Source organism: Schistocerca nitens, unplaced genomic scaffold (genome assembly GCF_023898315.1).
Source record: "Schistocerca nitens isolate TAMUIC-IGC-003100 unplaced genomic scaffold, iqSchNite1.1 HiC_scaffold_468, whole genome shotgun sequence".
NCBI classification, from domain to species: Eukaryota; Metazoa; Arthropoda; class Insecta; order Orthoptera; family Acrididae; genus Schistocerca; species Schistocerca nitens.
Genome location: NW_026046001.1, coordinates 7992374 through 8018437, shown reverse-complemented (window position 1 = coordinate 8018437; position 26064 = coordinate 7992374). Strand labels below are relative to the sequence as shown.

The window sequence follows — 26064 nt, the reverse complement described above, 5'->3', positions numbered from 1 at the left end:
TGCGCAGCTATTTCTGCGCAGCTGTTTCTGCGCAGCTGTTTCTGCGCAGCTGTTTCTGCGCAGCTGTTTCTGCGCAGCTGTTTCTGCGCAGCTGTTTCTGCGCAGCTGTTTCTGCGCAGCTGTTTCTGCGCAGCTGTAACTGCGCAGATGTCTCTGCGCAGCTGTCTCTGCGCAGCTGTCTCTGCGCAGCTGTCTCTGCGGAGCTGTTTCTGCGCAGCTGTTTCTGCGCAGCTGTTTCTGCGCAGCTGTTTCTGCGCAGCTGTTTCTGCGCAGCTGTTTCTGCGCAGCTGTTTCTGCGCAGCTGTTTCTGCGCAGCTGTTTCTGCGCAGCTGTTCCTGCGCACCTGTTCCTGAGCACCTGTTCCTGCGCACCTGTTCCTGCGCAGCTGTTCCTGCGCAGCTGTTCCTGCGCAGCTGTTCCTGCGCACCTGCTCCTGCGCACCTGTTCCTGCGCAGCTGTTCCTGCGCACCTGTTCCTCCGCACCTGTTCCTGCGCACCTGTTCCTGCGCACCTGTTCCTGCGCAGCTGTTCCTGCGCAGCTGTTCCTGCGCAGCTGTTCCTGCGCAGCTGTTCCTGCGCAGCTGCTCCTGCGCAGCTGTTTCTGCGCAGCTGTTCCTGCGCAGCTGTTTCTGCGCAGCTGTTTCTGCGCAGCTGTTTCTGCGCAGCTGTTTCTGCGCAGCTGTTTCTGCGCAGCTGTTTCTGCGCAGCTGTTTCTGCGCAGCTGTTCCTGCGCAGCTGTTTCTGCGCAGCTGTTTCTGCGCAGCTGTTCCTGCGCAGCTGTTTCTGCGCAGCTGTTTCTGCGCAGCTGTTCCTGCGCAGCTGTTCCTGCGCAGCTGTTTCTGCGCAGCTGTTTCTGCGCAGCTGTTTCTGCGAAGCTGTTTCTGCGCAGCTGTTTCTGCGCAGCTGTTTCTGCGCAGTTGTTTCTGCGCAGTTGTTTCTGCGCAGCTGTTCCTGCGCAGATGTTTCTGCGCAGCTGTTCCTGCGCAGCTGTTTCTGCGCAGCTGTTCCTGCGCAGCTGTTCCTGCGCAGCTGTTCCTGCGCAGCTGTTCCTGCGCAGCTGTTCCTGCGCAGCTGTTCCTGCGCAGCTGTTCCTGCGCAGCTGTTCCTGCGCAGCTGTTTCTGCGCAGCTGTTTCTGCGCAGCAGTTTCTGCGCAGCAGTTTCTGCGCAGCAGTTTCTGCGCAGCTGTTCCTTCGCAGCTGTTCCTGCGCAGCTGTTCCTGCGCAGCTGTTCCTGCGCAGCTGTTTCTGCGCAGCTGTTTCTGCGCAGCTGTTCCTGCGCAGCTGTTCCTGCGCAGCTGTTCCTGCGCAGCTGTTCCTGCGCAGCTGTTCCTGCGCAGCTGTTTCTGCGCAGCAGTTTCTGCGCAGCAGTTTCTGCGCAGCAGTTTCTGCGCAGCAGTTTCTGCGCAGCTGTTCCTGCGCAGCTGTTCCTGCGCAGCTGTTTCTGCGCAGCAGTTTCTGCGCAGCAGTTTCTGCGCAGCTGTTCCTGCGCAGCTGTTCCTGCACAGCTGTTCCTGCGCAGCTGTTCCTGCGCACCTGTTCCTGCGCAGCTGTTCCTGCGCACCTGTTCCTCCGCACCTGTTCCTGCGCACCTGTTCCTGCGCACCTGTTCCTGCGCAGCTGTTCCTGCGCAGCTGTTCCTGCGCAGCTGTTCCTGCGCAGCTGTTTCTGCGCAGCTGTTCCTGCGCAGCTGTTTCTGCGCAGCTGTTTCTGCGCAGCTGTTTCTGCGCAGCTGTTTCTGCGCAGCTGTTTCTGCGCAGCTGTTTCTGCGCAGCTGTTTCTGCGCAGCTGTTTCTGCGCAGCTGTTTCTGCGCAGCTGTTTCTGCGCAGCTGTTCCTGCGCAGCTGTTTCTGCGCAGCTGTTTCTGCGAAGCTGTTTCTGCGCAGCTGTTTCTGCGCAGCTGTTTCTGCGCAGCTGTTTCTGCGCAGTTGTTTCTGCGCAGTTGTTTCTGCGCAGCTGTTCCTGCGCAGCTGTTTCTGCGCAGCTGTTCCTGCGCAGCTGTTTCTGCGCAGCTGTTCCAGCGCAGCTGTTCCTGCGCAGCTGTTCCTGCGCAGCTGTTCCTGCGCAGCTGTTCCTGCGCAGCTGTTCCTGCGCAGCTGTTCCTGCGCAGCTGTTCCTGCGCAGCTGTTTCTGCGCAGCAGTTTCTGCGCAGCAGTTTCTGCGCAGCTGTTCCTGCGCAGCTGTTCCTGCGCAGCTGTTCCTGCGCAGCTGTTCCTGCGCAGCTGTTCCCGCGCAGCTGTTTCCGCGCAGCTGTTTCTGCGCAGCTGTTTCTGCGCAGCTGTTCCTGCGCAGCTGTTCCTGCGCAGCTGTTCCTGCACAGCTGCTCCTGCGCAGCTGTTCCTGCGCAGCTGTTCCTGCGCAGCTGTTCCTGCGCAGCTGTTCCTGCGCAGCTGTTCCTGCGCAGCTGCTCCTGCGCAACTGTTCCTGCGCAGCTGTACCTGCGCAGCTGTTCCTGCGCAGCTGTTCCTGCGCAGCTGTTCCTGCGCAGCTGTTCCTGCGCAGCTGTACCTGCGCAGCTGTTCCTGCGCAGCTGTTCCTGCGCAGCTGTTCCTGCGCAGCTGTTCCTGCGCAGCTGTTCCTGCGCAGCTGTTCCTGCGCAGCTGTTCCTGCGCAGCTGTTTCTGCGCAGCTGTTTCTGCGCAGCTGTTTCTGCGCAGCTGTTCCTGCGCAGCTGTTCCTGCGCAGCTGTTCCTGCGCAGCTGTTCCTGCGCAGCTGTTTCTGCGCAGCTGTTCCTGCGCAGCTGTTCCTGCGCAGCTGTTCCTGCGCAGCTGTTCCTGCGCAGCTGTTTCTGCGCAGCTGTTTCTGCGCAGCTGTTCCTGCGCAGCTGTTTCTGCGCAGCTGTTTCTGCGCAGCTGTTTCTGCGAAGCTGTTTCTGCGCAGCTGTTTCTGCGCAGCTGTTTCTGCGCAGCTGTTCCTGCGCAGCTGTTTCTGCGCAGCTGTTTCTGCGCAGCAGTTTCTGCGCAGCAGTTTCTGCGCAGCTGTTCCTGCGCAGCTGTTCCTGCGCAGCTGTTCCTGCGCAGCTGTTTCTGCGCAGCTGTTTCTGCGCAGCTGTTTCTGCGCAGCTGTTCCTGCGCAGCTGTTCCTGCGCAGCTGTTCCTGCGCAGCTGTTCCTGCGCAGCTGTTTCTGCGCAGCTGTTTCTGCGCAGCTGTTCCTGCGCAGCTGTTTCTGCGCAGCTGTTCCTGCGCAGCTGTTCCTGCGCAGCTGCTCCTGCGCAACTGTTCCTGCGCAGCTGTTCCTGCGCAGCTGTTCCTGCGCAGCTGTTCCTGCGCAGCTGTTCCTGCGCAGCTGTTTCTGCGCAGCAGTTTCTGCGCAGCAGTTTCTGCGCAGCAGTTTCTGCGCAGCAGTTTCTGCGCAGCTGTTCCTGCGCAGCTGTTTCTGCGCAGCTGTTTCTGCGCAGCAGTTTCTGCGCAGCAGTTTCTGCGCAGCAGTTTCTGCGCAGCTGTTCCTGCGCAGCTGTTCCTGCGCAGCTGTTCCTGCGCAGCTGTTCCTGCGCACCTGTTCCTGCGCAGCTGTTCCTGCGCACCTGTTCCTCCGCACCTGTTCCTGCGCACCTGTTCCTGCGCACCTGTTCCTGCGCAGCTGTTCCTGCGCAGCTGTTCCTGCGCAGCTGTTCCTGCGCAGCTGTTTCTGCGCAGCTGTTCCTGCGCAGCTGTTTCTGCGCAGCTGTTTCTGCGCAGCTGTTTCTGCGCAGCAGTTTCTGCGCAGCAGTTTCTGCGCAGCTGTTTCTGCGCAGCTGTTCCTGCGCAGCTGTTTCTGCGCAGCTGTTCCTGCGCAGCTGTTCCTGCGCAGCTGTTCCTGCGCAGCTGTTCCTGCGCAGCTGTTTCTGTGCAGCTGTTCCTGCGCAGCTGTTCCTGCGCAGCTGTTCCTGCGCAGCTGTTTCTGCGCAGCAGTTTCTGCGCAGCAGTTTCTGCGCAGCAGTTTCTGCGCAGCTGTTCCTGCGCAGCTGTTCCTGCGCAGCTGTTTCTGCGCAGCAGTTTCTGCGCAGCAGTTTCTGCGCAGCAGTTTCTGCGCAGCTGTTCCTGCGCAGCTGTTCCTGCGCAGCTGTTCCTGCGCAGCTGTTCCTGCGCACCTGTTCCTGCGCAGCTGTTCCTGCGCACCTGTTCCTCCGCACCTGTTCCTGCGCACCTGTTCCTGCGCACCTGTTCCTGCGCAGCTGTTCCTGCGCAGCTGTTCCTGCGCAGCTGTTCCTGCGCAGCTGTTTCTGCGCAGCTGTTCCTGCGCAGCTGTTTCTGCGCAGCTGTTTCTGCGCAGCTGTTTCTGCGCAGCTGTTTCTGCGCAGCTGTTTCTGCGCAGCTGTTCCTGCGCAGCTGTTCCTGCGCAGTTGTACCTGCGCAGCTGTTCCTGCGCAGCTGTTCCTGCGCAGCTGTTCCTGCGCAGCTGTTCCTGCGCAGCTGTTTCTGCGCAGCTGTTCCTGCGCAGCTGTTCCTGCGCAGCTGTACCTGCGCAGCTGTTCCTGCGCAGCTGTTCCTGCGCAGCTGTTCCTGCGCAGCTGTTCCTGCGCAGCTGTTCCTGCGCAGCTGTTCCTGCGCAGCTGTTCCTGCGCAGCTGTTCCTGCGCAGCTGTTCCTGCGCAGCTGTTCCTGCGCAGCTGTTTCTGCGCAGCTGTTTCTGCGCAGCTGTTTCTGCGCAGCTGTTTCTGCGCAGCTGTATCTGCGCAGCTGTATCTGCGCAGCTGTTTCTGCGCAGCTGTTTCTGCGCAGCTGCTTCTGCACAGCTGCTTCTGCGCAGCTGCTTCTGCGCAGCTGCTTCTGCGCAGCTGCTTCTGCGCAGCTGCTTCTGCGCAGCTGCCTCTGCGCAGCTGCTTCTGCGCAGCTGCTTCTGCGCAGCTGCTTCTGCGCAGCTGCTTCTGCGCAGCTGCTTCTGCGCAGCTGCTTCTGCGCAGCTGCTTCTGCGCAGCTGCTTCTGCGCAGCTGCCTCTGCGCAGCTGCTTCTGCGCAGCTGCTTCTGCGCAGCTGCTTCTGCGCAGCTGCTTCTGCGCAGCTGTTTCTGCGCAGCTGTTTCTGCGCAGCCGTTTCTGCGCAGCCTTTTCTGCGCAGCCGTTTCTGCGCAGCCGTTTCTGCGCAGCCGTTTCTGCGCAGCCGTTTCTGCGCAGCCGTTTCTGCGCAGCCGTTTCTGCGCAGCCGTTCCAGCGCAGCCGTTTCTGCGAAGCTGTTTCTGCGCAGCTGTTTCTGCGCAGCTGTTTCTGCGCAGCTGTTCCTGCGCAGCTGTTCCTGCGCACCTGTTCCTGCGCACCTGTTTTTGCGCACCTGTTCCTGCGCAGCTGTTCCTGCGCAGCTGTTCCTGCGCAGCTGTTCCTGCGCAGCTGTTCCCGCGCAGCTGTTCCCGCGCACCTGTTCTCGCGCAGCTGTTCTCGCGCAGCCGTTTCCGCGCAGCCGTTTCCGCGCAGCCGTTTCCGCGCAGCCGTTTCCGCGCAGCCGCTTCCGCGCAGCCGCTTCCGCGCAGCCGCTTCTGCGCAGCCGTCTCCGCGCAGCTGTTTCTGATTTTCTGATGAGACTCACTGCAACAGCATGGGTGACGAACTCCGTACGCGCGCGTGGCCTAGAGATCCTACCACGCGCGTACGGGATTCAACTTTACATGTTCAACTGCCCAAAAAACATTGAACATGGAGGTACGCTCCTGTAACCGGAGGCTATAGAGTGTTTCTGCGCCGCTGTTTCTGCGCCGCTGTTTCTGCGCAGCTGTTTCTGCGCAGCTGTTTCTGCGCAGCTGTTTCTGCGCAGCTGTTTCTGCGCAGCTGTTTCTGCGCAGCTGTTTCTGCGCAGCTTTTTCTGCGCAGCTGTTTCTGCGCAGCTGTTTCTGCGCAGCTGTTTCTTCGCAGCTGTTTCTGCGCAGCTGTCTCTGCGCAGCTGTCTCTGCGCAGCTGTTTCTGCGCAGCTGTTTCTGCGCAGCTGTTTCTGCGCAGCTGTTTCTGCGCAGCTGTTTCTGCGCAGCTGTTTCTGCGCAGCTGTTTCTGCGCAGCTGTTTCTGCGTAGCTGTTCCTGCGCAGCTGTTTCTGCGAAGCTGTTTCTGCGCAGCTGTTTCTGCGCAGCTGTTTCTGCGCAGCTGTTTCTGCGCAGCTGTTCCTGCGCAGCTGTTCCTGCATAGCTGTTTCTGCGCAGCTGTTTCTGCGCAGCTGTTTCTGCGCAGCTGTTTCTGCGCAGCTGTTCCTGCGCAGCTGTTTCTGCGCAGCTGTTTCTGCGCAGCTGTTCCTGCGCAGCTGTTCCTGCGCAGCTGTTTCTGCGCCGCTGTTTCTGCGCCGCTGTTTCTGCGCAGCTGTTTCTGCGCAGCTGTTTCTGCGCAGCTGTTTCTTCGCATCTGTTTCTGCGCAGCTATTTCTGCGCAGCTGTTTCTGCGCAGCTGTTTCTGCGCAGCTGTTTCTGCGCAGCTGTTTCTGCGCAGCTGTTTCTGCGCAGCTGTTTCTGCGCAGCTGTTTCTGCGCAGCTGTTTCTGCGCAGCTGTAACTGCGCAGATGTCTCTGCGCAGCTGTCTCTGCGCAGCTGTCTCTGCGCAGCTGTCTCTGCGGAGCTGTTTCTGCGCAGCTGTTTCTGCGCAGCTGTTTCTGCGCAGCTGTTTCTGCGCAGCTGTTTCTGCGCAGCTGTTTCTGCGCAGCTGTTTCTGCGCAGCTGTTTCTGCGCAGCTGTTTCTGCGCAGCTGTTCCTGCGCACCTGTTCCTGCGCACCTGTTCCTGCGCACCTGTTCCTGCGCAGCTGTTCCTGCGCAGCTGTTCCTGCGCAGCTGTTCCTGCGCACCTGCTCCTGCGCACCTGTTCCTGCGCAGCTGTTCCTGCGCACCTGTTCCTCCGCACCTGTTCCTGCGCACCTGTTCCTGCGCACCTGTTCCTGCGCAGCTGTTCCTGCGCAGCTGTTCCTGCGCAGCTGTTCCTGCGCAGCTGTTCCTGCGCAGCTGCTCCTGCGCAGCTGTTTCTGCGCAGCTGTTCCTGCGCAGCTGTTTCTGCGCAGCTGTTTCTGCGCAGCTGTTTCTGCGCAGCTGTTTCTGCGCAGCTGTTTCTGCGCAGCTGTTTCTGCGCAGCTGTTTCTGCGCAGCTGTTCCTGCGCAGCTGTTTCTGCGCAGCTGTTTCTGCGCAGCTGTTCCTGCGCAGCTGTTTCTGCGCAGCTGTTTCTGCGCAGCTGTTCCTGCGCAGCTGTTCCTGCGCAGCTGTTTCTGCGCAGCTGTTTCTGCGCAGCTGTTTCTGCGAAGCTGTTTCTGCGCAGCTGTTTCTGCGCAGCTATTTCTGCGCAGTTGTTTCTGCGCAGTTGTTTCTGCGCAGCTGTTCCTGCGCAGATGTTTCTGCGCAGCTGTTCCTGCGCAGCTGTTTCTGCGCAGCTGTTCCTGCGCAGCTGTTCCTGCGCAGCTGTTCCTGCGCAGCTGTTCCTGCGCAGCTGTTCCTGCGCAGCTGTTCCTGCGCAGCTGTTCCTGCGCAGCTGTTCCTGCGCAGCTGTTTCTGCGCAGCTGTTTCTGCGCAGCAGTTTCTGCGCAGCAGTTTCTGCGCAGCAGTTTCTGCGCAGCTGTTCCTGCGCAGCTGTTCCTGCGCAGCTGTTCCTGCGCAGCTGTTCCTGCGCAGCTGTTTCTGCGCAGCTGTTTCTGCGCAGCTGTTCCTGCGCAGCTGTTCCTGCGCAGCTGTTCCTGCGCAGCTGTTCCTGCGCAGCTGTTCCTGCGCAGCTGTTTCTGCGCAGCAGTTTCTGCGCAGCAGTTTCTGCGCAGCAGTTTCTGCGCAGCAGTTTCTGCGCAGCTGTTCCTGCGCAGCTGTTCCTGCGCAGCTGTTTCTGCGCAGCAGTTTCTGCGCAGCAGTTTCTGCGCAGCAGTTTCTGCGCAGCTGTTCCTGCGCAGCTGTTCCTGCGCAGCTGTTCCTGCGCAGCTGTTCCTGCGCACCTGTTCCTGCGCAGCTGTTCCTGCGCACCTGTTCCTCCGCACCTGTTCCTGCGCACCTGTTCCTGCGCACCTGTTCCTGCGCAGCTGTTCCTGCGCAGCTGTTCCTGCGCAGCTGTTCCTGCGCAGCTGTTTCTGCGCAGCTGTTCCTGCGCAGCTGTTTCTGCGCAGCTGTTTCTGCGCAGCTGTTTCTGCGCAGCTGTTTCTGCGCAGCTGTTTCTGCGCAGCTGTTTCTGCGCAGCTGTTTCTGCGCAGCTGTTCCTGCGCAGCTGTTTCTGCGCAGCTGTTCCTGCGCAGCTGTTCCTGCGCAGCTGTTTCTGCGCAGCTGTTTCTGCGCAGCTGTTCCTGCGCAGCTGTTCCTGCGCAGCTGTTCCTGCGCAGCTGTTTCTGCGCAGCTGTTTCTGCGAAGCTGTTTCTGCGCAGCTGTTTCTGCGCAGCTGTTTCTGCGCAGCTGTTCCTGCGCAGCTGTTTCTGCGCAGTTGTTTCTGCGCAGTTGTTTCTGCGCAGCTGTTCCTGCGCAGCTGTTTCTGCGCAGCTGTTCCTGCGCAGCTGTTTCTGCGCAGCTGTTTCTGCGCAGCTGTTTCTGCGCAGCTGTTCCTGCGCAGCTGTTCCTGCGCAGCTGTTCCTGCGCAGCTGTTCCTGCGCAGCTGTTTCTGCGCAGCTGTTTCTGCGCAGCAGTTTCTGCGCAGCAGTTTCTGCGCAGCAGTTTCTGCGCAGCTGTTCCTGCGCAGCTGTTCCTGCGCAGCTGTTCCTGCGCAGCTGTTCCTGCGCAGCTGTTTCTGCGCAGCTGTTTCTGCGCAGCTGTTTCTGCGCAGCTGTTCCTGCGCAGCTGTTCCTGCGCAGCTGTTCCTGCGCAGCTGTTCCAGCGCAGCTGTTTCTGCGCAGCTGTTCCTGCGCAGCTGTTTCTGCGCAGCTGTTCCTGCGCAGCTGTTCCTGCGCAGCTGTTCCTGCGCAGCTGTTCCTGCGCAGCTGTTCCTGCGCAGCTGTTCCTGCGCAGCTGTTCCTGCGCAGCTGTTCCTGCGCAGCTGTTCCTGCGCAGCTGTTTCTGCGCAGCTGTTTCTGCGCAGCTGCTTCTGCGCAGCTGCTTCTGCGCAGCTGCTTCTGCGCAGCTGCTTCTGCGCAGCTGCTTCTGCGCAGCTGCTTCTGCGCAGCTGCTTCTGCGCAGCTGCTTCTGCGCAGCTGCTTCTGCGCAGCCGTTTCTGCGCAGCCGTTTCTGCGCAGCCGTTTCTGCGCTGCCGTTTCTGCGCAGCCGTTTCTGCGCAGCCGTTTCTGCGCAGCCGTTCCTGCGCAGCCGTTCCTGCGCAGCCGTTTCTGCGCAGCTGTTCCTGCGCAGCTGTTTCTGCGCAGCTGTTCCTGCGCAGCTGTTCCTGCGCAGCTGTTCCTGCGCAGCTGTTCCTGCGCAGCTGTTCCTGCGCAGCTGTTCCTGCGCAGCTGTTCCTGCGCAGCTGTTCCTGCGCAGCTGTTCCTGCGCAGCTGTTTCTGCGCAGCAGTTTCTGCGCAGCAGTTTCTGCGCAGCTGTTCCTGCGCAGCTGTTCCTGCGCAGCTGTTCCTGCGCAGCTGTTCCTGCGCAGCTGTTTCTGCGCAGCTGTTTCTGCGCAGCTGTTCCTGCGCAGCTGTTCCTGCGCAGCTGTTCCTGCGCAGCTGTTCCTGCGCAGCTGTTTCTGCGCAGCAGTTTCTGCGCAGCCGTTTCTGCGCAGCCGTTTCTGCGCAGCCGTTTCTGCGCAGCCGCTTCTGCGCAGCCGCTTCTGCGCAGCCGCTTCTGCGCAGCCGCTTCTGCGCAGCCGCTTCTGCGCAGCCGCTTCTGCGCAGCCGCTTCCGCGCAGCCGCTTCCGCGCAGCCGCTTCCGCGCAGCCGCTTCCGCGCAGCCGCTTCCGCGCAGCCGTTTCCGCGCAGCCGTTTCCGCGCAGCCGTTTCCGCGCAGCCGCTTCCGCGCAGCCGCTTCCGCGCAGCCGCTTCTGCGCAGCCGCTTCTGCGCAGCCGCTTCTGCGCAGCCGCTTCTGCGCAGCCGCTTCTGCGCAGCCGCTTCTGCGCAGTTGTTTCTGCGCAGCTGTTTCTGCGCAGCTGTTTCTGCGCAGCTGTTTCTGCGCAGCTGCATCTGCGCAGCCGCTTCAGCGCAGCCGCTTCTGCGCAGCCGCTTCTGCGCAGCCGCTTCTGCGCAGCCGCTTCTGCGCAGCTGTTTCTGCGCAGCTGTTTCTGCGCAGCTGTTTCTGCGCAGCTGTTTCTGCGCAGCTGCATCTGCGCAGCCGTTTCTGCGCAGCCGCTTCTGCGCAGCCGCTTCTGCGCAGCCGCTTCTGCGCAGCCGCTTCTGCGCAGCCGCTTCTGCGCAGCCGCTTCTGCGCAGCCGCTGCTGCGCAGCCGTTTCTGCGCAGCCGTTTCTGCGCAGCCGTTTCTGCGCAGCCGTTTCTGCGCAGCCGTTTCTGCGCAGCCGCTTCTGCGCAGCCGCTTCTGCGCAGCCGCTTCTGCGCAGGCGCTTCTGCGCAGCCGCTTCTGCGCAGCCGCTTCTGCGCAGCCGCTTCTGCGCAGCCGCTTCTGCGCAGCCGCTTCTGCGCAGCCGCTTCTGCGCAGCCGCTTCTGCGCAGCCGCTTCTGCGCAGCCGCTTGTGCGCAGCCGCTTGTGCGCAGCCGCTTGTGCGCAGCCGCTTCTGCGCAGCCGCTTCTGCGCAGCCGCTTCTGCGCAGCCGCTTCTGCGCAGCCGTTTCTGCGCAGCCGCTTCTGCGCAGCCGCTTCTGCGCAGCCGCTTCTGCGCAGCCGCTTCTGCGCAGCCGCTTCTGCGCAGCCGCTTCTGCGCAGCTGTTCCTGCGCAGCCGCTTCTGCGCAGCTGTTTCTGATTTTCTGATGAGACTGCACTGCAACAGCATGGGTGACGAACTCCGTACGCGCGCGTGGTCTAGAGATCCTACCACGCGCGTACGGGATTCAACTTTACATGTTCAACTGCCCAAAAAACATTGAACATGGAGGTACGCTCCTGTAACCGGAGGCTATAGAGTGTTTCTGCGCCGCTGTTTCTGCGCAGCTGTTCCTGCGCAGCTGTTCCTGCGCAGCTGTTCCTGCGCAGCTGTTCCTGCGCAGCTGTTCCTGCGCAGCTGTTCCTGCGCAGCTGTTCCTGTGCAGCTGTTCCTGCGCGGCTGTTCCTGCGCGGCTGTTCCTGCGCGGCTGTTTCTGCGCGGCTGATTCTGCGCGGCTGTTTCTGCGAGGATGTTTCTGCGAGGCTGTTTCTGCGCGGCTGTTTCTGCGCAGCTGTTTCTGCGCAGCTGTTTCTGCGCAGCTGTTCCTGCGCAGCTGTTCCTGCGCAGCTGTTCCTGCGCAGCTGTTCCTGCGCAGCTGTTCCTGCGCACCTGTTCCTGCGCAGCTGTTCCTGCGCAGCTGTTCCTGCGCACCTGTTCCTGCGAACCTGTTCCTGCGCACCTGTACCTGCGCACCTGTTCCTGCGCACCTGTTCCTGCGCACCTGTTCCTGCGCAGCTGTTCCTGCGCAGCTGTTCCCGCGCACCTGTTCCCGCGCACCTGTTCCCGCGCACCTGTTCCCGCGCAGCCGTTCCCGCGCAGCCGTTCCCGCGCAGCCGTTTCCGCGCAGCCGTTTCCGCGCAGCCGTTTCCGCGCAGCCGTTTCCGCGCAGCCGCTTCCGCGCAGCCGCTTCTGCGCAGCCGTCTCCGCGCAGCTGTTTCTGATTTTCTGATGAGACTTCACTGCAACAGCATGGGTGACGAACTCCGTACGCGCGCGTGGTCTAGAGATCCTACCACGCGCGTACGGGATTCAACTTTACATGTTCAACTGCCCAAAAAACATTGAACATGGAGGTACGCTCCTGTAACCGGAGGCTATAGAGTGTTTCTGCGCCGCTGTTTCTGCGCAGCTGTTTCTGCGCAGCTGTTTCTGCGCAGCTGTTTCTGCGCAGCTGTTTCTGCGCAGCTGTTTCTGCGCAGCTGTTTCTGCGCAGCTGTTTCTGCGCAGCTGTTTCTGCGCAGCTGTCTCTGCGCAGCTGTCTCTGCGCAGCTGTCTCTGCGCAGCTGTCTCTGCGCAGCTGTTTCTGCGCAGCTGTTTCTGCGCAGCTGTTTCTGCGCAGCTGTTTCTGCGCAGCTGTTTCTGCGCAGCTGTTTCTGCGCAGCTGTTTCTGCGCGGCTGTTTCTGCGCAGCTGTTTCTGCGCAGCTGTTACTGCGCAGCTGTTCCTGCGCACCTGTTCCTGCGCACCTGTTCCTGCGCAGCTGTCCCTGCGCAGCTGTTCCTGCGCAGCTGTTCCTGCGCACCTGTTCCTGCGCAGCTGTTCCTGCGCACCTGTTCCTGCGCACCTGTTCCTGCGCACCTGTTCCTGCGCAGCTGTTCGTGCGCACCTGTTCCTGCGCAGCTGTTCCTGCGCAGCTGTTCCTGCGCACCTGTTCCTGCGCACCTGTTCCTGCGCAGCTGTTCCTGCGCAGCTGTTCCTGCGCAGCTGTTCCTGCGCAGCTGTTCCTGCGCAGCTGTTCCTGCGCAGCTGTTCCTGCGCAGCTGTTCCTGCGCAGCTGCTCCTGCACAGCTGTTCCTGCGCAGCAGCTCCTGCGCAGCTGTTTCTGCGCAGCTGTTCCTGCGCAGCTGTTTCTGCGCAGCTGTTTCTGCGCAGCTGTTTCTGCGCAGCTGTTTCTGCGCAGCTGTTTCTGCGCAGCTGCTTCTGCGCAGCTGTTTCTGCGCAGCTGTTCCTGCGCAGCTGTTTCTGCGAAGCTGTTTCTGCGCAGCTGTTTCTGCGCAGCTGTTTCTGCGCAGCCGTTTCTGCGCAGCTGTTCCTGCGCAGCTGTTTCTGCGCAGCTGTTTCTGCGCAGCTGTTCCTGCGCAGCTGTTTCTGCGCAGCTGTTTCTGCGCAGCTGTTTCTGCGCAGCTGTTCCTGCGCAGCTGTTTCTGCGCAGCTGTTTCTGCGCAGCTGTTTCTGCGCAGCTGTTTCTGCGAAGCTGTTTCTGCGCAGCTGTTTCTGCGCAGCTGTTTCTGCGCAGCTGTTTCTGCGCAGCTGTTCCTGCGCAGCTGTTTCTGCGCAGCTGTTTCTGCGCAGCTGTTTCTGCGCAGCTGTTTCTGCGCAGCTGTTTCTGCGCAGCTGTTCCTGCGCAGCTGTTCCTGCGCAGCTGTTTCTGCGCAGCTGTTTCTGCGCAGCTGATCCTGCGCAGCTGTTCCTGCGCAGCTGTTCCTGCGCAGCTGTTTCTGCGCAGCTGTTTCTGCGCAGCTGTTCCTGCGCAGCTGTTCCTGCGCGGCTGTTCCTGCGCGGCTGTTCCTGCGCGGCTGTTCCTGCGCGGCTGTTCCTGCGCGGCTGTTCCTGCGCGGCTGTTGCTGCGCAGCTGTTGCTGCGCGGCTGTTGCTGCGCGGCTGTTTCTGCGCGGCTGTTTCTGCGAGGCTGTTTCTGCGCGGCTGTTTCTGCGCGGCTGTTTCTGCGCTGCTGTTTCTGCGCAGCTGTTCCTGCGCAGCTGTTCCTGCGCAGCTGTTCCTGCGCAGCTGTTCCTGCGCAGCTGTTCCTGCGCAGCTGTTCCTGCGCACCTGTTCCTGCGCAGCTGTTCCTGCGCAGCTGTTCCTGCGCAGCTGTTCCTGCGCAGCTGTTCCTGCGCAGCTGTTCCTGCGCAGCTGTTCCTGCGCAGCTGTTCCTGCGCAGCTGTTTCTGCGCAGCTGCTTCTGCGCAGCTGCTTCTGCGCAGCTGCTTCTGCGCAGCTGCTTCTGCGCAGCTGCTTCTGCGCAGCTGCTTCTGCGCAGCTGCTTCTGCGCAGCTGCTTCTGCGCAGCTGCTTCTGCGCAGCTGCTTCTGCGCAGCTGCTTCTGCGCAGCTGCTTCTGCGCAGCTGCTTCTGCGCAGCCGTTTCTGCGCAGCCGTTTCTGCGCAGCCGTTTCTGCGCTGCCGTTTCTGCGCAGCCGTTTCTGCGCAGCCGTTTCTGCGCAGCCGTTCCTGCGCAGCCGTTCCTGCGCAGCTGTTTCTGCGCAGCTGTTCCTGCGCAGCTGTTTCTGCGCAGCTGTTTCTGCGCAGCTGTTCCTGCGCAGCTGTTCCTGCGCAGCTGTTCCTGCGCAGCTGTTCCTGCGCAGCTGTTCCTGCGCAGCTGTTCCTGCGCAGCTGTTCCTGCGCAGCTGTTTCTGCGCAGCTGTTTCTGCGCAGCAGTTTCTGCGCAGCAGTTTCTGCGCAGCAGTTTCTGCGCAGCTGTTCCTGCGCAGCTGTTCCTGCGCAGCTGTTCCTGCGCAGCTGTTCCTGCGCAGCTGTTTCTGCGCAGCTGTTTCTGCGCAGCTGTTCCTGCGCAGCTGTTCCTGCGCAGCTGTTCCTGCGCAGCTGTTTCTGCGCAGCAGTTTCTGCGCAGCAGTTTCTGCGCAGCAGTTTCTGCGCAGCAGTTTCTGCGCAGCTGTTCCTGCGCAGCTGTTCCTGCGCAGCTGTTTCTGCGCAGCAGTTTCTGCGCAGCAGTTTCTGCGCAGCAGTTTCTGCGCAGCTGTTCCTGCGCAGCTGTTCCTGCGCAGCTGTTCCTGCGCAGCTGTTCCTGCGCACCTGTTCCTGCGCAGCTGTTCCTGCGCACCTGTTCCTCCGCACCTGTTCCTGCGCACCTGTTCCTGCGCACCTGTTCCTGCGCAGCTGTTCCTGCGCAGCTGTTCCTGCGCAGCTGTTTCTGCGCAGCTGTTCCTGCGCAGCTGTTTCTGCGCAGCTGTTTCTGCGCAGCTGTTTCTGCGCAGCTGTTTCTGCGCAGCTGTTTCTGCGCAGCTGTTTCTGCGCAGCTGTTTCTGCGCAGCTGTTTCTGCGCAGCTGTTTCTGCGCAGCTGTTCCTGCGCAGCTGTTTCTGCGCAGCTGTTCCTGCGCAGCTGTTCCTGCGCAGCTGTTTCTGCGCAGCTGTTTCTGCGCAGCTGTTCCTGCGCAGCTGTTCCTGCGCAGCTGTTTCTGCGCAGCTGTTTCTGCGAAGCTGTTTCTGCGCAGCTGTTTCTGCGCAGCTGTTTCTGCGCAGCTGTTCCTGCGCAGCTGTTTCTGCGCAGTTGTTTCTGCGCAGTTGTTTCTGCGCAGCTGTTCCTGCGCAGCTGTTTCTGCGCAGCTGTTCCTGCGCAGCTGTTTCTGCGCAGCTGTTCCTGCGCAGCTGTTTCTGCGCAGCTGTTCCTGCGCAGCTGTTCCTGCGCAGCTGTTCCTGCGCAGCTGTTCCTGCGCAGCTGTTCCTGTGCAGCTGTTTCTGCGCAGCTGTTTCTGCGCAGCAGTTTCTGCGCAGCAGTTTCTGCGCAGCTGTTCCTGCGCAGCTGTTCCTGCGCAGCTGTTCCTGCGCAGCTGTTCCTGCGCAGCTGTTTCTGCGCAGCTGTTTCTGCGCAGCTGTTCCTGCGCAGCTGTTCCTGCGCAGCTGTTCCTGCGCAGCTGTTCCTGCGCAGCTGTTCCAGCGCAGCTGTTTCTGCGCAGCTGTTCCTGTGCAGCTGTTCCTGCGCAGCTGTTCCTGCGCAGCTGTTCCTGCGCAGCTGTTCCTGCGCAGCTGTTCCTGCGCAGCTGTTCCTGCGCAGCTGTTCCTGCGCAGCTGTTCCTGCGCAGCTGTTCCTGCGCAGCTGTTCCTGCGCAGCTGTTCCTGCGCAGCTGTTCCTGCGCAGCTGTTTCTGCGCAGCTGTTTCTGCGCAGCTGCTTCTGCGCAGCTGCTTCTGCGCAGCTGCTTCCGCGCAGCTGCTTCCGCGCAGCTGCTTCCGCGCAGCTGCTTCCGCGCAGCTGCTTCTGCGCAGCTGCTTCTGCGCAGCTGCTTCTGCGCAGCTGCTTCTGCGCAGCCGTTTCTGCGCAGCCGTTTCTGCGCAGCCGTTTCTGCGCTGCCGTTTCTGCGCAGCCGTTTCTGCGCAGCCGTTTCTGCGCAGCCGTTCCTGCGCAGCTGTTCCTGCGCAGCTGTTTCTGCGCAGCTGTTCCTGCGCAGCTGTTTCTGCGCAGCTGTTTCTGCGCAGCTGTTTCTGCGCAGCTGTTTCTGCGCAGCTGTTTCTGCGCAGCTGTTTCTGCGCAGCTGTTTCTGCGCAGCTGTTTCTGCGCAGCTGTTCCTGCGCAGCTGTTTCTGCGCAGCTGTTCCTGCGCAGCTGTTGCTGCGCAGCTGTTTCTGCGCAGCTGTTTCTGCGCAGCTGTTCCTGCGCAGCTGTTTCTGCGCAGTTGTTTCTGCGCAGCTGTTTCTGCGAAGCTGTTTCTGCGCAGCTGTTTCTGCGCAGCTGTTTCTGCGCAGCTGTTCCTGCGCAGCTGTTTCTGCGCAGTTGTTCCTGCGCAGCTGTTCCTGCGCAGCTGTTCCTGCGCAGCTGTTCCTGCGCAGCTGTTCCTGCGCAGCAGTTTCTGCGCAGCAGTTTCTGCGCAGCAGTTTCTGCGCAGCTGTTCCTGCGCAGCTGTTCCTGCGCAGCTGTTCCTGCGCAGCTGTTCCTGCGCAGCTGTTCCTGCGCAGCTGTTTCTGCGCAGCTGTTCCTGCGCAGCTGTTCCTGCGCAGCTGTTCCTGCGCAGCTGTTCCAGCGCAGCTGTTCCTGCGCAGCTGTTCCTGCGCAGCTGTTCCTGCGCAGCTGTTCCTGCGCAGCTGTTCCTGCGCAGCTGTTCCTGCGCAGCTGTTCCTGCGCAGCTGTTCCTGCGCAGCTGTTCCTGCGCAGCTGTTCCTGCGCAGCTGTTCCTGCGCAGCTGTTCCTGCGCAGCTGTTCCTGCGCAGCTGTTCCTGCGCAGCTGTTTCTGCGCAGCTGCTTCTGCGCAGCTGCTTCTGCGCAGCTGCTTCTGCGCAGCTGCTTCTGCGCAGCTGCTTCTGCGCAGCTGCTTCTGCGCAGCTGCTTCTGCGCAGCCGCTTCTGCGCAGCCGCTTCTGCGCAGCCGCTTCTGCGCAGCCGCTTCTGCGCAGCCGTTTCTGCGCAGCCGTTTCTGCGCAGCCGTTTCTGCGCAGCCGTTTCTGCGCAGCCGTTTCTGCGCAGCCGTTTCTGCGCAGCCGTTTCTGCGCAGCCGTTTCTGCGCAGCCGTTTCTGCGCAGCCGCTTCTGCGCAGCCGCTTCTGCGCAGCCGCTTCTGCGCAGCCGCTTCTGCGCAGCCGCTTCCGCGCAGCCGCTTCCGCGCAGCCGCTTCCGCGCAGCCGCTTCCGCGCAGCCGCTTCCGCGCAGCCGCTTCCGCGCAGCCGCTTCCGCGCAGCCGCTTCCGCGCAGCCGCTTCCGCGCAGCCGCTTCCGCGCAGCCGCTTCCGCGCAGCCGCTTCCGCGCAGCCGTTTCCGCGCAGCCGTTTCCGCGCAGCCGTTTCCGCGCAGCCGCTTCCGCGCAGCCGCTTCCGCGCAGCCGCTACCGCGCAGCCGCTTCTGCGCAGCCGCTTCTGCGCAGCCGCTTCAGCGCAGCCGCTTCTGCGCAGCCGCTTCTGCGCAGCCGCTTCTGCGCAGTTGTTTCTGCGCAGCTGTTTCTGCGCAGCTGTTTCTGCGCAGCTGTTTCTGCGCAGCTGCATCTGCGCAGCCGCTTCTGCGCAGCCGCTTCTGCGCAGCCGCTTCTGCGCAGCCGCTTCTGCGCAGCCGCTTCTGCGCAGCTGTTTCTGCGCAGCTGTTTCTGCGCAGCTGTTTCTGCGCAGCTGCATCTGCACAGCTGTTTCTGTGCAGCCGCTTCTGCGCAGCCGCTTCTGCGCAGCCGCTTCTGCGCAGCCGCTTCTGCGCAGCCGCTTCTGCGCAGCCGCTTCTGCGCAGCCGCTGCTGCGCAGCCGATTCTGCGCAGCCGTTTCTGCGCAGCCGTTTCTGCGCAGCCGTTTCTGCGCAGCCGTTTCTGCGCAGCCGCTTCTGCGCAGCCGCTTCTGCGCAGCCGCTTCTGCGCAGGCGCTTCTGCGCAGCCGCTTCTGCGCAGCCGGTTCTGCGCAGCCGCTTCTGCGCAGCCGCTTCTGCGCAGCCGCTTCTGCGCAGCCGCTTCTGCGCAGCCGCTTCTGCGCAGCCGCTTCTGCGCAGCCGCTTCTGCGCAGCCGCTTCTGCGCAGCCGCTTCTGCGCAGCCGCTTCTGCGCAGCCGCTTGTGCGCAGCCGCTTGTGCGCAGCCGCTTCTGCGCAGCCGCTTCTGCGCAGCCGTTTCTGCGCAGCCGCTTCTGCGCAGCCGCTTCTGCGCAGCCGCTTCTGCGCAGCTGTTCCTGCGCAGCCGCTTCTGCGCAGCTGTTTCTGATTTTCTGATGAGACTGCACTGCAACAGCATGGGTGACGAACTCCGTACGCGCGCGTGGTCTAGAGATCCTACCACGCGCGTACGGGATTCAACTTTACATGTTCAACTGCCCAAAAAACATTGAACATGGAGGTACGCTCCTGTAACCGGAGGCTATAGAGTGTTTCTGCGCCGCTGTTTCTGCGCAGCTGTTCCTGCGCAGCTGTTCCTGCGCAGCTGTTCCTGCGCAGCAGTTTCTGCGCAGCTGTTCCTGCGCAGCTGTTCCTGCGCAGCTGTTTCTGCGCAGCAGTTTCTGCGCAGCAGTTTCTGCGCAGCAGTTTCTGCGCAGCTGTTCCTGCGCAGCTGTTCCTGCGCAGCTGTTCCTGCGCAGCTGTTCCTGCGCACCTGTTCCTGCGCAGCTGTTCCTGCGCACCTGTTCCTCCGCACCTGTTCCTGCGCACCTGTTCCTGCGCACCTGTTCCTGCGCACCTGTTCCTGCGCAGCTGTTCCTGCGCAGCTGTTCCTGCGCAGCTGTTTCTGCGCAGCTGTTCCTGCGCAGCTGTTCCTGCGCAGCTGTTTCTGCGCAGCTGTTTCTGCGCAGCTGTTCCTGCGCAGCTGTTCCTGCGCAGCTGTTTCTGCGCAGCTGTTTCTGCGAAGCTGTTTCTGCGCAGCTGTTTCTGCGCAGCTGTTTCTGCGCAGCTGTTCCTGCGCAGCTGTTTCTGCGCAGTTGTTTCTGCGCAGTTGTTTCTGCGCAGCTGTTCCTGCGCAGCTGTTTCTGCGCAGCTGTTCCTGCGCAGCTGTTTCTGCGCAGCTGTTCCTGCGCAGCTGTTTCTGCGCAGCTGTTCCTGCGCAGCTGTTCCTGCGCAGCTGTTCCTGCGCAGCTGTTCCTGCGCAGCTGTTCCTGTGCAGCTGTTTCTGCGCAGCTGTTTCTGCGCAGCAGTTTCTGCGCAGCAGTTTCTGCGCAGCTGTTCCTGCGCAGCTGTTCCTGCGCAGCTGTTCCTGCGCAGCTGTTCCTGCGCAGCTGTTTCTGCGCAGCTGTTTCTGCGCAGCTGTTCCTGCGCAGCTGTTCCTGCGCAGCTGTTCCTGCGCAGCTGTTCCTGCGCAGCTGTTCCAGCGCAGCTGTTTCTGCGCAGCTGTTCCTGCGCAGCTGTTCCTGCGCAGCTGTTCCTGCGCAGCTGTTCCTGCGCAGCTGTTCCTGCGCAGCTGTTCCTGCGCAGCTGTTCCTGCGCAGCTGTTCCTGCGCAGCTGTTCCTGCGCAGCTGTTCCTGCGCAGCTGTTCCTGCGCAGCTGTTCCTGCGCAGCTGTTCCTGCGCAGCTGTTTCTGCGCAGCTGTTTCTGCGCAGCTGCTTCTGCGCAGCTGCTTCTGCGCAGCTGCTTCCGCGCAGCTGCTTCCGCGCAGCTGCTTCCGCGCAGCTGCTTCTGCGCAGCTGCTTCTGCGCAGCTGCTTCTGCGCAGCTGCTTCTGCGCAGCTGCTTCTGCGCAGCCGTTTCTGCGCAGCCGTTTCTGCGCAGCCGTTTCTGCGCTGCCGTTTCTGCGCAGCCGTTTCTGCGCAGCCGTTTCTGCGCAGCCGTTCCTGCGCAGCCGTTCCTGCGCAGCTGTTTCTGCGCAGCTGTTCCTGCGCAGCTGTTTCTGCGCAGCTGTTTCTGCGCAGCTGTTTCTGCGCAGCTGTTTCTGCGCAGCTGTTTCTGCGCAGCTGTTTCTGCGCAGCTGTTTCTGCGCAGCTGTTTCTGCGCAGCTGTTCCTGCGCAGCTGTTTCTGCGCAGCTGTTCCTGCGCAGCTGTTGCTGCGCAGCTGTTTCTGCGCAGCTGTTTCTGCGCAGCTGTTCCTGCGCAGCTGTTTCTGCGCAGTTGTTTCTGCGCAGCTGTTTCTGCGAAGCTGTTTCTGCGCAGCTGTTTCTGCGCAGCTGTTTCTGCGCAGCTGTTCCTGCGCAGCTGTTTCTGCGCAGCTGTTCCTGCGCAGCTGTTCCTGCGCAGCTGTTCCTGCGCAGCTGTTCCTGCGCAGCTGTTCCTGCGCAGCTGTTTCTGCGCAGCAGTTTCTGCGCAGCAGTTTCTGCGCAGCAGTTTCTGCGCAGCTGTTCCTGCGCAGCTGTTCCTGCGCAGCTGTTCCTGCGCAGCTGTTCCTGCGCAGCTGTTCCTGCGCAGCTGTTTCTGCGCAGCTGTTCCTGCGCAGCTGTTCCTGCGCAGCTGTTCCTGCGCAGCTGTTCCAGCGCAGCTGTTTCTGCGCAGCTGTTCCTGCGCAGCTGTTCCTGCGCAGCTGTTCCTGCGCAGCTGTTCCTGCGCAGCTGTTCCTGCGCAGCTGTTCCTGCGCAGCTGTTCCTGCGCAGCTGTTCCTGCGCAGCTGTTCCTGCGCAGCTGTTCCTGCGCAGCTGTTCCTGCGCAGCTGTTCCTGCGCAGCTGTTTCTGCGCAGCTGCTTCTGCGCAGCTGCTTCTGCGCAGCTGCTTCTGCGCAGCTGCTTCTGCGCAGCTGCTTCTGCGCAGCTGCTTCTGCGCAGCTGCTTCTGCGCAGCCGCTTCTGCGCAGCCGCTTCTGCGCAGCCGCTTCTGCGCAGCCGTTTCTGCGCAGCCGTTTCTGCGCAGCCGTTTCTGCGCAGCCGTTTCTGCGCAGCCGTTTCTGCGCAGCCGTTTCTGCGCAGCCGTTTCTGCGCAGCCGTTTCTGCGCAGCCGCTTCTGCGCAGCCGCTTCTGCGCAGCCGCTTCTGCGCAGCCGCTTCTGCGCAGCCGCTTCTGCGCAGCCGCTTCCGCGCAGCCGCTTCCGCGCAGCCGCTTCCGCGCAGCCGCTTCCGCGCAGCCGCTTCCGCGCAGCCGCTTCCGCGCAGCCGCTTCCGCGCAGCCGCTTCCGCGCAGCCGCTTCCGCGCAGCCGCTTCCGCGCAGCCGCTTCCGCGCAGCCGTTTCCGCGCAGCCGTTTCCGCGCAGCCGTTTCCGCGCAGCCGCTTCCGCGCAGCCGCTTCCGCGCAGCCGCTACCGCGCAGCCGCTTCTGCGCAGCCGCTTCTGCGCAGCCGCTTCAGCGCAGCCGCTTCTGCGCAGCCGCTTCTGCGCAGCCGCTTCTGCGCAGTTGTTTCTGCGCAGCTGTTTCTGCGCAGCTGTTTCTGCGCAGCTGTTTCTGCGCAGCTGCATCTGCGCAGCCGCTTCTGCGCAGCCGCTTCTGCGCAGCCGCTTCTGCGCAGCCGCTTCTGCGCAGCCGCTTCTGCGCAGCTGTTTCTGCGCAGCTGTTTCTGCGCAGCTGTTTCTGCGCAGCTGTTTCTGCGCAGCTGCATCTGCACAGCTGTTTCTGCGCAGCCGCTTCTGCGCAGCCGCTTCTGCGCAGCCGCTTCTGCGCAGCCGCTTCTGCGCAGCCGCTTCTGCGCAGCCGCTTCTGCGCAGCCGCTGCTGCGCAGCCGATTCTGCGCAGCCGTTTCTGCGCAGCCGTTTCTGCGCAGCCGTTTCTGCGCAGCCGTTTCTGCGCAGCCGCTTCTGCGCAGCCGCTTCTGCGCAGCCGCTTCTGCGCAGGCGCTTCTGCGCAGCCGCTTCTGCGCAGCCGCTTCTGCGCAGCCGCTTCTGCGCAGCCGCTTCTGCGCAGCCGCTTCTGCGCAGCCGCTTCTGCGCAGCCGCTTCTGCGCAGCCGCTTCTGCGCAGCCGCTTCTGCGCAGCCGCTTCTGCGCAGCCGCTTCTGCGCAGCCGCTTCTGCGCAGCCGCTTGTGCGCAGCCGCTTGTGCGCAGCCGCTTCTGCGCAGCCGCTTCTGCGCAGCCGTTTCTGCGCAGCCGCTTCTGCGCAGCCGCTTCTGCGCAGCCGCTTCTGCGCAGCCGCTTCTGCGCAGCTGTTCCTGCGCAGCCGCTTCTGCGCAGCTGTTTCTGATTTTCTGATGAGACTGCACTGCAACAGCATGGGTGACGAACTCCGTACGCGCGCGTGGTCTAGAGATCCTACCACGCGCGTACGGGATTCAACTTTACATGTTCAACTGCCCAAAAAACATTGAACATGGAGGTACGCTCCTGTAACCGGAGGCTATAGAGTGTTTCTGCGCCGCTGTTTCTGCGCAGCTGTTCCTGCGCAGCTGTTCCTGCGCAGCTGTTCCTGCGCAGCAGTTTCTGCGCAGCTGTTCCTGCGCAGCTGTTCCTGCGCTGCTGTTTCTGCGCAGCAGTTTCTGCGCAGCAGTTTCTGCGCAGCAGTTTCTGCGCAGCTGTTCCTGCGCAGCTGTTCCTGCGCAGCTGTTCCTGCGCAGCTGTTCCTGCGCACCTGTTCCTGCGCAGCTGTTCCTGCGCACCTGTTCCTCCGCACCTGTTCCTGCGCACCTGTTCCTGCGCACCTGTTCCTGCGCAGCTGTTCCTGCGCAGCTGTTCCTGCGCAGCTGTTCCTGCGCAGCTGTTTCTGCGCAGCTGTTCCTGCGCAGCTGTTTCTGCGCAGCTGTTTCTGCGCAGCTGTTTCTGCGCAGCTGTTTCTGCGCAGCTGTTTCTGCGCAGCTGTTTCTGCGCAGCTGTTTCTGCGCAGCTGTTCCTGCGCAGCTGTTTCTGCGCAGCTGTTCCTGCGCAGCTGTTCCTGCGCAGCTGTTTCTGCGCAGCTGTTTCTGCGCAGCTGTTCCTGCGCAGCTGTTCCTGCGCAGCTGTTCCTGCGCAGCTGTTTCTGCGCAGCTGTTTCTGCGAAGCTGTTTCTGCGCAGCTGTTTCTGCGCAGCTGTTTCTGCGCAGCTGTTCCTGCGCAGCTGTTTCTGCGCAGTTGTTTCTGCGCAGTTGTTTCTGCGCAGCTGTTCCTGCGCAGCTGTTTCTGCGCAGCTGTTCCTGCGCAGCTGTTTCTGCGCAGCTGTTCCTGCGCAGCTGTTTCTGCGCAGCTGTTCCTGCGCAGCTGTTCCTGCGCAGCTGTTCCTGCGCAGCTGTTCCTGCGCAGCTGTTTCTGCGCAGCTGTTTCTGCGCAGCAGTTTCTGCGCAGCAGTTTCTGCGCAGCTGTTCCTGCGCAGCTGTTCCTGCGCAGCTGTTCCTGCGCAGCTGTTCCTGCGCAGCTGTTTCTGCGCAGCTGTTTCTGCGCAGCTGTTTCTGCGCAGCTGTTCCTGCGCAGCTGTTCCTGCGCAGCTGTTCCTGCGCAGCTGTTCCAGCGCAGCTGTTTCTGCGCAGCTGTTCCTGCGCAGCTGTTTCTGCGCAGCTGTTCCTGCGCAGCTGTTCCTGCGCAGCTGTTCCTGCGCAGCTGTTCCTGCGCAGCTGTTCCTGCGCAGCTGTTCCTGCGCAGCTGTTCCTGCGCAGCTGTTCCTGCGCAGCTGTTTCTGCGCAGCTGTTTCTGCGCAGCTGCTTCTGCGCAGCTGCTTCTGCGCAGCTGCTTCTGCGCAGCTGCTTCTGCGCAGCTGCTTCTGCGCAGCTGCTTCTGCGCAGCTGCTTCTGCGCAGCTGCTTCTGCGCAGCTGCTTCTGCGCAGCCGTTTCTGCGCAGCCGTTTCTGCGCAGCCGTTTCTGCGCTGCCGTTTCTGCGCAGCCGTTTCTGCGCAGCCGTTTCTGCGCAGCCGTTCCTGCGCAGCCGTTCCTGCGCAGCTGTTTCTGCGCAGCTGTTCCTGCGCAGCTGTTTCTGCGCAGCTGTTTCTGCGCAGCTGTTCCTGCGCAGCTGTTCCTGCGCAGCTGTTCCTGCGCAGCTGTTCCTGCGCAGCTGTTCCTGCGCAGCTGTTCCTGCGCAGCTGTTCCTGCGCAGCTGTTTCTGCGCAGCTGTTTCTGCGCAGCAGTTTCTGCGCAGCAGTTTCTGCGCAGCAGTTTCTGCGCAGCAGTTTCTGCGCAGCTGTTCCTGCGCAGCTGTTCCTGCGCAGCTGTTCCTGCGCAGCTGTTCCTGCGCAGCTGTTTCTGCGCAGCTGTTTCTGCGCAGCTGTTCCTGCGCAGCTGTTCCTGCGCAGCTGTTCCTGCGCAGCTGTTCCTGCGCAGCTGTTTCTGCGCAGCAGTTTCTGCGCAGCAGTTTCTGCGCAGCAGTTTCTGCGCAGCAGTTTCTGCGCAGCTGTTCCTGCGCAGCTGTTCCTGCGCAGCTGTTTCTGCGCAGCAGTTTCTGCGCAGCAGTTTCTGCGCAGCAGTTTCTGCGCAGCTGTTCCTGCGCAGCTGTTCCTGCGCAGCTGTTCCTGCGCAGCTGTTCCTGCGCACCTGTTCCTGCGCAGCTGTTCCTGCGCACCTGTTCCTCCGCACCTGTTCCTGCGCACCTGTTCCTGCGCACCTGTTCCTGCGCAGCTGTTCCTGCGCAGCTGTTCCTGCGCAGCTGTTCCTGCGCAGCTGTTTCTGCGCAGCTGTTCCTGCGCAGCTGTTTCTGCGCAGCTGTTTCTGCGCAGCTGTTTCTGCGCAGCTGTTTCTGCGCAGCTGTTTCTGCGCAGCTGTTTCTGCGCAGCTGTTTCTGCGCAGCTGTTTCTGCGCAGCTGTTCCTGCGCAGCTGTTTCTGCGCAGCTGTTCCTGCGCAGCTGTTCCTGCGCAGCTGTTTCTGCGCAGCTGTTTCTGCGCAGCTGTTCCTGCGCAGCTGTTCCTGCGCAGCTGTTTCTGCGCAGCTGTTTCTGCGAAGCTGTTTCTGCGAAGCTGTTTCTGCGCAGCTGTTTCTGCGCAGCTGTTCCTGCGCAGCTGTTTCTGCGCAGTTGTTTCTGCGCAGTTGTTTCTGCGCAGCTGTTCCTGCGCAGCTGTTTCTGCGCAGCTGTTCCTGCGCAGCTGTTTCTGCGCAGCTGTTCCTGCGCAGCTGTTTCTGCGCAGCTGTTCCTGCGCAGCTGTTCCTGCGCAGCTGTTCCTGCGCAGCTGTTCCTGCGCAGCTGTTCCTGCGCAGCTGTTTCTGCGCAGCTGTTTCTGCGCAGCAGTTTCTGCGCAGCAGTTTCTGCGCAGCTGTTCCTGCGCAGCTGTTCCTGCGCAGCTGTTCCTGCGCAGCTGTTCCTGCGCAGCTGTTCCTGCGCAGCTGTTTCTGCGCAGCAGTTTCTGCGCAGCAGTTTCTGCGCAGCTGTTCCTGCGCAGCTGTTCCTGCGCAGCTGTTCCTGCGCAGCTGTTCCTGCGCACCTGTTCCTGCGCAGCTGTTCCTGCGCACCTGTTCCTCCGCACCTGTTCCTGCGCACCTGTTCCTGCGCACCTGTTCCTGCGCAGCTGTTCCTGCGCAGCTGTTCCTGCGCAGCTGTTCCTGCGCAGCTGTTTCTGCGCAGCTGTTCCTGCGCAGCTGTTTCTGCGCAGCTGTTCCTGCGCAGCTGTTTCTGCGCAGCTGTTCCTGCGCAGCTGTTCCTGCGCAGCTGTTCCTGCGCAGCTGTTCCTGCGCAGCTGTTCCTGCGCAGCTGTTTCTGCGCAGCTGTTTCTGCGCAGCAGTTTCTGCGCAGCAGTTTCTGCGCAGCAGTTTCTGCGCAGCAGTTTCTGCGCAGCTGTTCCTGCGCAGCTGTTCCTGCGCAGCTGTTTCTGCGCAGCAGTTTCTGCGCAGCAGTTTCTGCGCAGCAGTTTCTGCGCAGCTGTTCCTGCGCAGCTGTTCCTGCGCAGCTGTTCCTGCGCAGCTGTTCCTGCGCACCTGTTCCTGCGCAGCTGTTCCTGCGCACCTGTTCCTCCGCACCTGTTCCTGCGCACCTGTTCCTGCGCACCTGTTCCTGCGCAGCTGTTCCTGCGCAGCTGTTCCTGCGCAGCTGTTCCTGCGCAGCTGTTTCTGCGCAGCTGTTCCTGCGCAGCTGTTTCTGCGCAGCTGTTTCTGCGCAGCTGTTTCTGCGCAGCTGTTTCTGCGCAGCTGTTTCTGCGCAGCTGTTTCTGCGCAGCTGTTTCTGCGCAGCTGTTTCTGCGCAGCTGTTCCTGCGGAGCTGTTTCTGCGCAGCTGTTCCTGCGCAGCTGTTCCTGCGCAGCTGTTTCTGCGCAGCTGTTTCTGCGCAGCTGTTCCTGCGCAGCTGTTCCTGCGCAGCTGTTTCTGCGCAGCTGTTTCTGCGAAGCTGTTTCTGCGAAGCTGTTTCTGCGCAGCTGTTTCTGCGCAGCTGTTCCTGCGCAGCTGTTTCTGCGCAGTTGTTTCTGCGCAGTTGTTTCTGCGCAGCTGTTCCTGCGCAGCTGTTTCTGCGCAGCTGTTCCTGCGCAGCTGTTTCTGCGCAGCTGTTCCTGCGCAGCTGTTTCTGCGCAGCTGTTCCTGCGCAGCTGTTCCTGCGCAGCTGTTCCTGCGCAGCTGTTCCTGCGCAGCTGTTCCTGCGCAGCTGTTTCTGCGCAGCTGTTTCTGCGCAGCAGTTTCTGCGCAGCAGTTTCTGCGCAGCTGTTCCTGCGCAGCTGTTCCT

At 62.3% G+C, this 26064-nt stretch overlaps 2 protein-coding genes across 2 annotated transcripts; both read right to left on the bottom strand.

Annotated features, from left to right (window-relative positions):
* Window positions 1-7: 7 nt before the first annotated feature.
* On the bottom strand, window positions 8-17930 carry LOC126232339 (uncharacterized). Its single transcript, XM_049942616.1, has 5 exons — window positions 12025-17930; window positions 11662-11940; window positions 10771-11532; window positions 5575-10690; window positions 8-5467 (listed from the first exon to the last, which is right to left on the bottom strand). Exons 1-5 carry the CDS (start codon window positions 17928-17930, stop codon window positions 8-10), a joined length of 17523 nt encoding a protein of 5840 aa, XP_049798573.1.
* Window positions 17931-17968: 38 nt separating this feature from the next.
* Window positions 17969-21838, bottom strand: LOC126232338 (trichohyalin-like). The gene is made up of 2 exons (XM_049942615.1): window positions 21809-21838; window positions 17969-21700 (listed from the first exon to the last, which is right to left on the bottom strand). Exons 1-2 carry the CDS (start codon window positions 21836-21838, stop codon window positions 17969-17971), a joined length of 3762 nt encoding a protein of 1253 aa, XP_049798572.1.
* Window positions 21839-26064: the final 4226 nt, after the last annotated feature.

Bases quoted from the DNA above. Each gene is read 5' to 3' on its own strand.
- LOC126232339 (XM_049942616.1), bottom strand. From the start codon at position 17,930: ATGCTGTTGCAGTGCAGTCTCATCAGAAAATCAGAAACAGCTGCGCAG. The intron at 11,941-12,024 runs GTGCGCAGGAAC...GCGCAGAAACAG, and splicing joins GAACAGGTGCGCAGGAACAG to CTGCGCAGAAACAGCTGCGC. The intron at 5,468-5,574 runs GTAAAGTTGAAT...AATCAGAAACAG, and splicing joins TTTTTTGGGCAGTTGAACAT to CTGCGCGGAGACGGCTGCGC.
- LOC126232338 (XM_049942615.1), bottom strand. From the start codon at position 21,838: ATGTTCAATGTTTTTTGGGCAGTTGAACAT. The intron at 21,701-21,808 runs GTAAAGTTGAAT...AATCAGAAACAG, and splicing joins TTTTTTGGGCAGTTGAACAT to CTGCGCAGAAGCGGCTGCGC.